Here is a 12,257-nt window from a genome sequence, read left to right on the forward strand (position 1 = left end):
ACATTGGGTGACAAAAGTATGGACTGAACGTAACATTGGGAAATAGAATCATGGATTGGTAGTAATATAGGGTAATAAAAACATGGACTTGATGTAACATTAGGTCATTGAACTATGGATTGGATGTAGAGTTTTGGGATAGAAGCACATACTGGATTTAGCATTTGGACATATAAACACGGACTTGTTGTAACAATCAGACTAATTATACATATCTCATCTGAGCTCATTAACTAGACTAATTAAATATATCTCATCTGGACTCATTAACTAGACTAATTAGACATATCTCATCTGAGCTCATTAACTAGACTAATTAGACATATATCATCTGGGCTCATTAACTAGACTAATTAGACATATCTCATATGTGCTCATTAACTAGACTAATTAGACATATATCATCTGTGCTCATTAACTAGACTAATTAGACATATATCATCTGAGCTCATTAACTAGACTAATTAGACACAACTCACATGTGCCCATTAACTAGACTAATTAGACATATCTCATCTGAGCTCATTAACTAGACTAATTAGATATATCTCATCTGAACTCATTAACTAGACTAATTAGACATATATCATCTGAGCTCATTAACTAGACTAATTAGACATATCTCATCTATGCTCATTAACTAGACTAATTAGACACAACTCACCTGTGCTCATTAATCTCGCCTCGACAACGCCATTTTGATGGAAGATGAAGTCGATGATGTAATCATAGTTGCCTATTGTCAACGCGGATCTGTAGGCGAAAATTCAGAGCAATTGTCATTCATTTGTTTCAATCATTTGTTTGATTCATTTGTTTCATTCTTTTGTTTCATTCATTTCATTCATGTGTTTTATTCATTTGTTTCATTCATTTGTTCATTCTTTTGTTTTATTCATTTGTTTCATTCATTTGTTTCATTCATTTGTTTCATTTATTTGTTTCATTCATTTGTTTCATTCATTTGTTTCATTTATTTGTTTCATTCATTTTTTTCATTCGTTTTATTCATTTGTTTCATTCATTTCATTCATGTGTTTCATTCATTTGTTTCATTCATTTGTTTCATTCATTTGTTTCATTCATTTGTTTCATTCTTTTGTTTCATTCATTTGTTTCATTTTAACTTGTTTCATTCATCAGAACAAACCTTAATGTGAGTACAGAATCCAACATGCCGCCATAGAACAAACCTTAGTGTGAGTACAGAATCCAACATGCCGCCATAGAACGAACCAGCTTCCTTCTCATAGGACGAGTGTCTCCTAATCGGGTAACCGTTGTTGATCTCGAACAAACAGAAAGTGGCGTCAAAGACTCCAGGTTCGTCTTGATGCTGACTCCAGAATGTCTAGATCAGAGATTTTCTGTTATTGTACTTAATTACACAAACAATTGGTACTAATCAAACTTTGTTTGATGCAGTAGTAATGAAGAGGTTCAGGATAGAGTCAGAAATAGAAAGCACCTGGTTGACAAGGGTAGAGAACTCAGGGCAGTCACCCCCCGGTACCATTGACTTGGAGTGAGACCCCAGTAGCACGCCACTGTCCACGTAGTTTGTTATTTGCTGGGGAAAATTAATCTTCAACAATCATTGCGATATTTTTTTTTATACAAACAAAAGTATCCTTTAATTTAAATAAATAAAATGTCTCGATTTTTATGTTTTTGTGAAAAAACATTTGAAAATTCACGTGAAATAAAAAGTTTAACTTAGGTTAGCGAAGGTAGACTATCTCACAAAACTCATAATTGTATTTCTAATTGACACACACTCTTAAGTTAACTCACGGACAAAGGGGCGCCACCGGAATAAAACACGGATATCTCAGCCAGACCAAGCTCGTAAGCGATTCTCTCCCCTTTAAACCTGACGTCATAGAGCGAAGGTCCAGTCAGTGCTGACATCCGGAAGTTGAAGGTCCAGCCCATGTACTCCACCTGTACTCCAATCAAGAAATTACACTAATTACACTATTTACACTAATTACACTAATTACACTAATTACACTAATTACATCTTTATTTTAAATGATAAAGCACTATATCAATAAATTGAAGAAAAGCGTGGGCTGCTTATAGAGTTGTTGTAATGGTTAACCCCCCCCCCCCTCCCCTCCCCCTGCCTACGCTACTATCACGATATACTATTTAGTGATACACACTGTTCTTTAATCATTACGGTTATTTAAATAGCTGTGAATTGTTAGTTTAAAAAAAAAAAGTTTTTTAGTGCCCAAAATTGCATTAAAAATGCTTGAAACATCTAATTATAAACTTTTTATAAATAACTATAAAGAAAAGTGTGGGTCGCTTCCTAAACATTAGTAAAAGTATCCAATACATATATCCACTCTTTTCTTTATAGTTATTTAAATAGTAGAGTATTATAATATTTAAAGAAAATTAATTATTTTCTCCTTTTTAACACATTATTATATAAAATCGGGTTATTAAAACGTTTTTATGCATTTTTTTTCTCAGTTCATAATTTTTGTATTTACAATAGAGTTGCATGACTAAAAACCATTGCACACATAATGAACACAATAACGCACGTATAATAGTGCGGAATAGTAGGATAAGACTACCTACTAATTTCAAATTTTTAAAATTAATTTCTAAAAAATTAATTAGTCATATAATTAAGTCAGATTTACTGTCATATTAAATTGTCAACGGGTCTTGACCCACGTGCTGAATTTCAGAGAAATTGGTCGGTTAGAAATGCCAGAAATTTCGCTTTCCCGTCTTGATTTAGGATTAAGACTGAGGACAGACTGACGACTTACTGACGACAGACAGAGGACGCAAGTAAAATAAAAGCTTGTAAAAATGTTTTAATGACAAGCTTTTATATAATTCTTCACTAAAAGGAAAAAACAAGGTAATTAAAAAGTCTAGTGACAATTTTAGCGCAATGTCCTTATGTACAATAGAGTTACATGACTAAAAACCATTGCGCGCCTAGCTACTGAACGTGATGACGCGTGTGGTGTGGTTGGGGTGGCCGGAAAGAACCGCAACGGAAAAAAGCGCAACGGAAAAAAGCGCAAATCAAAAAGCGCAACGGAAATAAGCGCACACGGAAAAAAGCGCAAAGAGAAAAAAGCGCACACAGAAAAAAGCGCAAAGAGAAAAAAGCGCAAACGGAAAAAAGCGCAAAGAGAAAAAAGCGCACACAGAAAAAAGCGCAAACAGAAAAAAGCGCAAAGAGAAAAAAGCGCACACAGAAAAAAGCGCACACAGAAAAAAGCGCAAACAGAAAAAAGCGCAAACGGAAAAAAGCGCAAAGAGAAAAAAGCGCAAACGGAAAAAAGCGCAAACAGAAAAAAGCGCACACGGAAAAAAGCGCAAACGGAAAAAAGCGCAAACGGAAAAAAGCGCAAACAGAAAAAAGCGCAAACGGAAAAAAGCGCAAACAGAAAAAAGCGCACACAGAAAAAAGCGCAAACAGAAAAAAGCGCAAACGGAAAAAAGCGCAAACAGAAAAAAGCGCACACAGAAAAAAGCGCAAACGGAAAAAAGCGCAAACAGAAACAGAAAAATGCGCAACCAGAAAAAACACAAAGAAAAATGTGCAAAAGAGAAATTTAGCACAAAGACCATATGGACTAGATGACACATTTATACATGACTGTTAGGGCTGCTGTGAGAGTGTCATGTTTGATCACGTGATCTACTACCATTTAAAGCGTACCACTACCATCTGCATTCCCATCACCACGATACAGGCGATAATCACTTTACACAATGCCTATTATTTTCTTGGTCAATAATTATTCAACTACTATTCTCGTATAAACATAAAACTATCGACATTACACGAAGTATCTTTCACATTCTCCCTAGTCCGAACTACCTAGCTTGCATACTATAACAACCCGTTCCTATGGCAAAACTTCACTCTCTTTCATCCGCGTCATCAAACATGCATTCGTCATATCTCTCGTAACAACATTCATTCGCACCAAAATAACAATTTTGTATTTAATATTTTTTCACATCATGACGCACCTACCTACCTACCTACTACCCACCTACCCACCTACCTACCTACCTACCTAACTACCCACCTACCCACTTACCCACTTACCCACCTACCCGCCTACATACTTACCAAACTACCCACCAAAAAAGTATCGGCGAAGTTCGTAAGTTTCGTAAACTGTACTAGACATCTTTTTTTTTAATGAAAATTCATTGACATCATTGACATATGTTACATATATGTTACATTTTGCGACAACCTTAATTAGTGCGTTGGGCTTGTATGAAAACTCACTTCGAACTAACTCAATTACATGCTATTTATTTTAACATTACACGGTAAGCGTCACCCAACTGTTGTGATGTGATATATATATATATATATATATATATATATATATATATATATATATATATATATATATATATACCGAGGGGTCTATGGGGGGGGGGAGGGGTTATGACCCCCCCCTGCCTACGCCACTGCATATAAGTATTCGCATAGATTTAGAGTAGCGTCCCTATTGTTTACATGTTTTCATTACCCTTCAAACAAAAGTCTATTTTAGTTATATTGAGATTAAAGAATGTAAATAAATAGTATACACAATTCTGTAGAATAGGAACGATTGCCCGGTTGTATGGTGTAATTGAGTTAGTTCGAAGTGAGTTTTCATACAAGCCCAACGCACTAATTAAGGTTGTTGCAAAATGTAACATATATGTAACATATGTCAATGATGTCAATGAATTTTCATTAAAAAAAAAAGATGTCTAGTACAGTTTACGAAACTTACGAACTTCGCCGATACTTTTTTGGTGGGTAGTTTGGTAAGTATGTTGGCGGGTAGGTGGGTAGGTGGGTAAGTGGGTAGGTGGGTAGTTAGGTAGGTAGGTGGGTAGGTGGGTAGTAGGTAGGTAGGTAGGTGCGTCATGATGTGAAAAAATATTAAATACAAAATTGTTATTTTGGTGCGAATGAATGTTGTTACGAGAGATATGACGAATGCATGTTTGATCACGCGGACGAAAGAGAGTGAAGTTTTGCCATAGGAACGGGTTGTTATAGTATGCAAGCTAGGTAGTTCGGACTAGGGAGAATGTGAAAGATACTTCGTGTAATGTCGATAGTTTTATGTTTATACGAGAATAGTAGTTGAATAATTATTGACCAAGAAAATAATAGGCATTGTGTAAAGTGATTATCGCCTGTATCGTGGTGATGGGAATGCAGATGGTAGTGGTACGCTTTAAATGGTAGTAGATCACGTGATCAAACACGACACTCTCACAGCAGCCCTAACAGTCATGTATAAATGTGTCATCTAGTCCATATGGTCTTTGTGCTAAATTTCTCTTTTGTACATTTTTCTTTGTGTTTTTTCTGGTTGCGCATTTTTCTGTTTCTGTTTGCGCTTTTTTCCGTTTGCGCTTTTTTCTGTGTGCGCTTTTTTCTGTTTGCGCTTTTTTCCGTTTGCGCTTTTTTCTGTTTGCGCTTTTTTCTGTGTGCGCTTTTTTCTGTTTGCGCTTTTTTCCGTTTGCGCTTTTTTTCTGTTTGCGCTTTTTTCCGTTTGCGCTTTTTTCCGTTTGCGCTTTTTTCCGTGTGCGCTTTTTTCTGTTTGCGCTTTTTTCCGTTTGCGCTTTTTTCTCTTTGCGCTTTTTTCCGTTTGCGCTTTTTTCTGTTTGCGCTTTTTTCTGTGTGCGCTTTTTTCTCTTTGCGCTTTTTTCCGTTTGCGCTTTTTTCTGTTTGCGCTTTTTTCTGTGTGCGCTTTTTTCTCTTTGCGCTTTTTTCCGTTTGCGCTTTTTTCTCTTTGCGCTTTTTTCTGTGTGCGCTTTTTTCTCTTTGCGCTTTTTTCCGTGTGCGCTTATTTCCGTTGCGCTTTTTGATTTGCGCTTTTTTCCGTTGCGCTTTTTTCCGTTGCGGTTCTTTCTGGGAACCGTGGTTGGATAAACATGCCTACTAATTCGGTCCAAATTTTAATTAATAAAAAAAAATTTTGTGACCGAACGAAAGGATATTTTTGAAAACTTTCTTCGGCAATATTGTTCTAAATTATGGCAGGAATCGATTGGTAAATGTTTCAAGTCGCTAAGTGGTCTGGTTGCCGAGATATGGGCCAAAAACTGCATTTTTTCGAGTTTTTTTGGCTTTTCCGGGAAATCCATGAAAGAAACCCGGAATTTTTTTGACCCACTATCATCCTGGTAACTTGCTTAACATAATTGCTTTGAAACTAGTCCTCGATATTGCTTCGTTGAGGAGGAGATACGACTTAAAGCTGCGGACACACATTCATACATTCATACATTCATACATCCAGAAATGACGGGTTAATAAACGCAATTCTCCAGAATGGAAAATGCGCAAAAAAAAATTATTTATAAAAAATAATAATACACTATTATCCTAATTTATAAAAGCCCAATGTGCGCACATCTCTCTCTCTCTCTCTCTCTTTCTCTGTCCGCAAAAAATTTTCGCCGGACATCACGTCAGAATCGGCAGCGATATATCGAGAATTTTTTACGGACTTTTGTTGAAAATAATATGTTAGATGTTTTAAATGTATAACCACAATTTTATTTAAAGAAGAAAAATAAAAATTTAAGGCGTATTCGAATGTAGAGAAACAGTATTATTTATGCAACCGGAAAAGCATTAATATATGTGAAAAAGAACGCATAAAACTGTGACGTCACTATTGCTTATACATTAACTAATGACGTCATCTGCCGTGTTAAGAATGAAAAGAAATGAACTATTTCATTCAAATTTGATTTAGATCTACGTACACTATGAAATGTAAACAATACAATTTTTCCGGCCTAAACTCATAAAATTTATTTTATGTATTTGGATTCTAGATCTAGAGATTCTAGATCTAGACTAAATCTAAATCTAAATCTACGCAATAACTAGATCTAGACGTAGACGCTAAGATCTAGATTTAGACTCTAACTTCTCTAAAATCAATTCCAAAAATAAATTTCTATATTATGACTAAACTATTTCAAGACTTATTTATTTTATACAAAATCTTTGTTTGGAACTGGATAATTTGGGATAAAAAATTAATTTGAAAGAATAGGCATATTCGCGTAAGTTAAGATTTTAAAATACGTGTTTCATTCTCCGTATTTTATAAGGTGCCTAAATAGCGGAGATGTTAGTGTACATTAAACCACGCAGGTGGTGCGGGTTCGAGACACAGCAAGTCAACTTGGTTAATGTATTCTTTTTTATTATGCTCGGGCTAAATTTAAAAAAAAAATTCTTTTAGGAATCTAGATCTAGATCTAGATTGTCGGGTGTCCGATAGGGCACTTCCCGGCGCCGCAGGCGCTTCAAATTTGGCATGATCTTGCCTTGGTGCGACAGAACACGGGGGCCGGTTGGCCGAAAAGTCTACGATGTGGGGGTCAAAACTGACCTCGACTGACCGGTACCTTATATGAGCTATAAATCGAAAAAAAATGTCCACGGAGGAACCTCTTCATAACTCTTGAGGTCGTAGACCGACCTTCGGGCGAATTAATTAAGCATTCAAATTCTCAGTTTTCGAAAGCCTAAGCGAAGCTGGGCAGCATGCCTAGTTTAAATATACTGTAAAGAAAAGTACTCAATGAACGACGCTTAAAATAGTACGGTAAATAGTACTTTATCTAGAAAACTTTTGTAATTGATTAGAGATGAAATAAAGTCAAAGTTGATTTTAGATTACACTCTCATCGGGTCGCTGGTAAGTCACACAAGTGGTAATAGACAACAGCACCAATCTAGTTCAATAAAAGTTGCTAAATATTTCCCAGGAACTCAACATATCCTGCATGGAGGTTTTTTTTTTTTACACCAAACTATTCCATTATATAACCTATCGAGAGGATGGAACAACCTGAACAACCCATTGTGAAAATGAGGCTTGCAAGATTTATTTTGGTTATCTCCCCTAGCTTACCTTTCTGTGTTTGAGTGAGCAATATTTATTTTGATTATCTCCCCTAGTTTACCTTTCTGTGAGTGAGTAAGATTTATTTTGATTATCTCCCCTAGCTTACCTTTCTGTGTTTGAGTGAGCAATATTTATTTTGATTATCTCCCCTAGTTTACCTTTCTGTGAGTGAGTAAGATTTATTTTGATTATCTCCCCTAACTTACCTTTCTGTGAGTGAGTAAGATTTATTTAGATTATCTCCCCTAACTTACCTTCCTGTGTTTGAGTGAGTACCTCTTGCCGTCTGGCTCTACCTGTATTGGTGCTCTCTGTGGTTTCTTGGGTAGAGGCTGTCCTCGTCTGTGCAAAGTGCTAAATAGTTCGTTGGTCTCTTTTGGCTTGACCACTTTCACCGTGGGGATTCTGGGAAGAGAAGATATTTTTGCTGTTTAGCAATCAATGGAAATGAATGTGTTGTCGATATGTGGAAAAATGTATTGTCAGTATCTTGGGAAAGTTGAACTAAATAATCGTAACATTTCATTTCAGTATCATATGAAACAAGTAAGTAAAGATTTACGTTTTCGCCTTGTGGCCGGCAACTAGATCATCTACCGTGTTGTACATTTGGCCAGCATACCACAACATGTCTACGGTCCACTTGCTGGGATCCGAACCCTCGAGGTTACACAGGACGCCAAAGTCGAGGGGGTGGAGAACGTAGAAGGGGATATTGTACATGGCGAACAGCCACATTCGCCTGCGTACAGAGAAGACACTTCGATACATGGCAAAAACACAAGTCACACTCTTACATACTGCGAACTTTGATACACGCCACACATACAAAGTACTAGCTGCATACCCGTGCTCCGCCACGGGGAATCTTTTTTAAATGTACCAACTATAGAATGGAAAAAAAAACTAAATACAAACACAAAAGAAAACACAAACACAACACAAAAGAAAAAAAAAACACACCGCAAACACAAACACTAAAGAAAACACAAAACAAACGCAAAAACTCACAGACACAACGCAAAAGCAAACACAAACACAAAGAAACGCAAACACAAACTAAATAGAAAACGCAAACACAAACACAATACAAATGCAAAGACAAAACACAACCGAAAAATTAATAACAAACGCAAACGCAACACTTAAACACAAACGCAAAATTAAACGCAGATAACAACGCATTGAATAAATATAAAATTAAGTTCAAACATAAACCCATAGTGCTCATAGTCTAGATCGGGGCAAATCCTAACCCTAACCCTAACCCAAAGTGCTTTAATCACAAGCTGTTATGTAGTAATGCTCTAAAAAGTAGAAAATAAATTATGGACTACTATTTAAATTACTATAAAGAAAAGCGTGGGTGTCTTCCTTAACATTAGTAAAGGTATCCAATAGATACTAAAGTGACACACGCTTTTCTTTATAGTTATTTAAATAGTAGTCTATAATTTATTTTCTACTTTTTAGAGCATTATTACATAACAGCTTGTTATTAAAACGTTTTTTATGAATTTTTTTTCAGTACTTTACATGTTTTATTTACTATAGAGTTACATGACTAAAAACCAATGCGCGCCTACTGAACGTGATGGCGCAGCTATTGAAGGTGATGACGCGTGTGGTGTGGTTGGCTAGACATGTCTACTAACTCGGTCCAAATTTTAATTAATTCATAAAAAAATTAATTATACATCCAATTATGTCAAATTTAATTTCAGATTGCATTGTCTTCATGTCTTGACCCACGTGCCAAATGTGAATCGTATTGGTCAAGTATAAGTGTCCGAATTTTCACTCCGGCGTTTCGATCTAGACAGACAGACTGACGACAGAGGAAGCGAGTTAAATAAAAGCTTGTAAAATCACCTTCCCCCCCTCCGGCATTATTATTAAACCTTTTTTGAGCGATAATATTATTTAACATTGATCTTTTTAATATGTTTTAATCACCTATATTTAGCGTAGCTTATATTTAATATTTGCTTCACGTTATGCAAAAAATTAAAAACTGTGGCAATTATAAAATAAATTTAAGTCGTTACATAAACATAACCTACTCCATTGCTAATAGTAAGGCAATGCGACGCAATTTTAAAGCACTGCATAGTTTGATCTTTACTTTTATTTATCCAAAATCTTTAGATGACGAAATGACTGACGGAATGACAGACTGACTGACACACTACCACCAGCCTTATATTATAGATTGTAGTCGTGCACACAATTTTAAGTTACGCCGCCCTGCTCTATCGTAAACAAAATGTAAAAAGCGGGATTAATATCCCCTAAACTTTCTCGAATATTCATATTTAACACTATGGGGATGGCAACTCGAGAAAAAAGAATTGCGTATAAAGTAACCGGCAAACAATATATGTATAATAGTATTATATACTATAATACTATTAGTGCCTCATACATTCACAAACGATTTTTTAAGAAATCGGAAGTTGTACTTCCAGTCGACGGAAATTAATTTGACAGAAGACAGATTATTAGATCTTTTACATGCATGTGAAATTTCGTTTATCTATATGAAACAGTACTCAAGTTATAGGCTTTAGAAAAAACAAAAGTAGAATAAGTTCCACTTTTGTTTACTGGAAATCGATCAAAAGTTGATACAAAACTATACATTTGATATAATACTCATTTCTAAAATGTCATCAACCTAGCTGTAACGGTATTCAAGTCATCGTGTTAACAGACATATATATATATATATATATGTATGTATGTATGTATGTATGTATATATATATATATATATATATATATATATATATATATATATATATATATATATATATATATATATATATATATATATATATATATATATATATATATATATATATATATATATATATATATATATATATATATATGTTTGTCCGACTCAGGGAGGTGTAAAACGTCAACATATGTGAAAATCTCGATATCTATTTTTGCACGATTACAATACTTCCTCTATATTTTCTATATTTTGTATACGAGAAAGTAAAAATAGTATTATAATCGTAAAGAAAATCTAAATCGATATTTGGACAAACGTCGACGTTTTACAACATTACGGCGCCCGAAAAACTTATTTTGCAATCCTGTCCTACTGTCGGTGCGTGTGTGTTTGTGTGTTTAAATACTGTAACTTAAGCACTGTTTCAGTTATGTTGTCTGAATTTCATAAATAAGAATTATATCAAATGTGTACTTTCTGGCGATTTTCGGAAACCGCAAGTAGTATGTACTCTACTATCGGTCTCGTAAAGTACCATTAAAATAAAGTAGACGAGATTTAACCTTACAGTATTAGATATTATTTGCAGGTTCTAATTAACTTTTGAACGATTCTCTGTAATTAAAAGTGGTATAAACTATCGGAAGTTGTAATACACTTTATTTTCTGGGAGCACTATAACTTATAAACAGTTTCAGTTAACGAGACGAAATTTCTAATAAAGTTTTATGATCTTATTTTGGTTTCTCCATTTCATTTTAAGGAATTTCCGTTCCACGGAAGTAGTACTTTACGCATTTCCGATTTTTTTTTTAAAGTAATCAATGTTTCCTTAAGAAAGTACTAATTTTCCTCTCTATTATGCTGACACAGTGTAGGTTCATATGTTGCTTAATTCTAAGGGGATTCAATTCTGTTTTTAAATATGGCAGAAGATTTCGAAATTTTTTTTTGCACGATTATAATACTCCCCCCCCCCCCTACCTAGTACACGAGAAAGTAAGATTTAAGTGTTTAATAAGTGTTTTATTTTCCTTTTGATTGTATCTTTCAAAAGTAAAAAATAAACGAATCCTAAGACATGCTGTGTTTCTAAGATAAGTATCTCTAGTCAAAATCCCATGTTTGGTTCGTGTATTATGTAAGCATCTGACCTTTTATTTGGTTCGTGTATTATGTAAGCATCTGACCTTTTATTTGGTTCGTGTATTGTGTAAGCATCTGACCTTTTATTTGGTTCGTGTATTATGTAAGCATCTGACCTTTGATTGATGTTGCTCAACAATCCAGTCCCTAAAGGAATTGGATTGTAGGTCAGACAATCTGTCGGGTCATCGTCACATCCGGTTATCGAGGCGTTGTAGCTTTCACGTAAAATGTGGCCGATCTGTTGTAACATTAGAGAGTAACATTAGAACATGGCCGATCTGTTGTAACATTAGAACTAGGCAGATCTGTTGTAACATTAGAACATGGCCGATCTGTTGTAACATTAGAACTAGGCAGATCTGTTGTTACATTAGAACATGGCCGATCTGTTGTAACATTAGAACATGGCAGATCTGTTGTAAC

At 35.0% G+C, this 12,257-nt stretch overlaps 1 protein-coding gene across 1 annotated transcript in view; it reads right to left on the minus strand.

The window, feature by feature from the left end:
• Nucleotides 1-12,257, minus strand: part of LOC131937087 (putative amine oxidase [copper-containing]) — a 38,583-nt gene that overhangs the window by 10,330 nt on the left and 15,996 nt on the right. The window contains exons 6-12 of the mRNA XM_059294279.1: nt 11,948-12,072; nt 8,506-8,685; nt 8,198-8,348; nt 1,795-1,944; nt 1,469-1,570; nt 1,194-1,351; nt 665-753 (exon numbers count right to left, since the gene is read on the minus strand). Coding sequence (XP_059150262.1) covers nt 665-753; nt 1,194-1,351; nt 1,469-1,570; nt 1,795-1,944; nt 8,198-8,348; nt 8,506-8,685; nt 11,948-12,072 — 955 coding nt within the window. The remainder of the gene's footprint in view (nt 1-664; nt 754-1,193; nt 1,352-1,468; nt 1,571-1,794; nt 1,945-8,197; nt 8,349-8,505; nt 8,686-11,947; nt 12,073-12,257) is intronic.

Source organism: Physella acuta, unplaced genomic scaffold (assembly GCF_028476545.2).
Source record: "Physella acuta isolate Inbredline_101_S28 unplaced genomic scaffold, ASM2847654v3 ptg000200l, whole genome shotgun sequence".
Classification (NCBI taxonomy): domain Eukaryota; kingdom Metazoa; phylum Mollusca; class Gastropoda; family Physidae; genus Physella; species Physella acuta.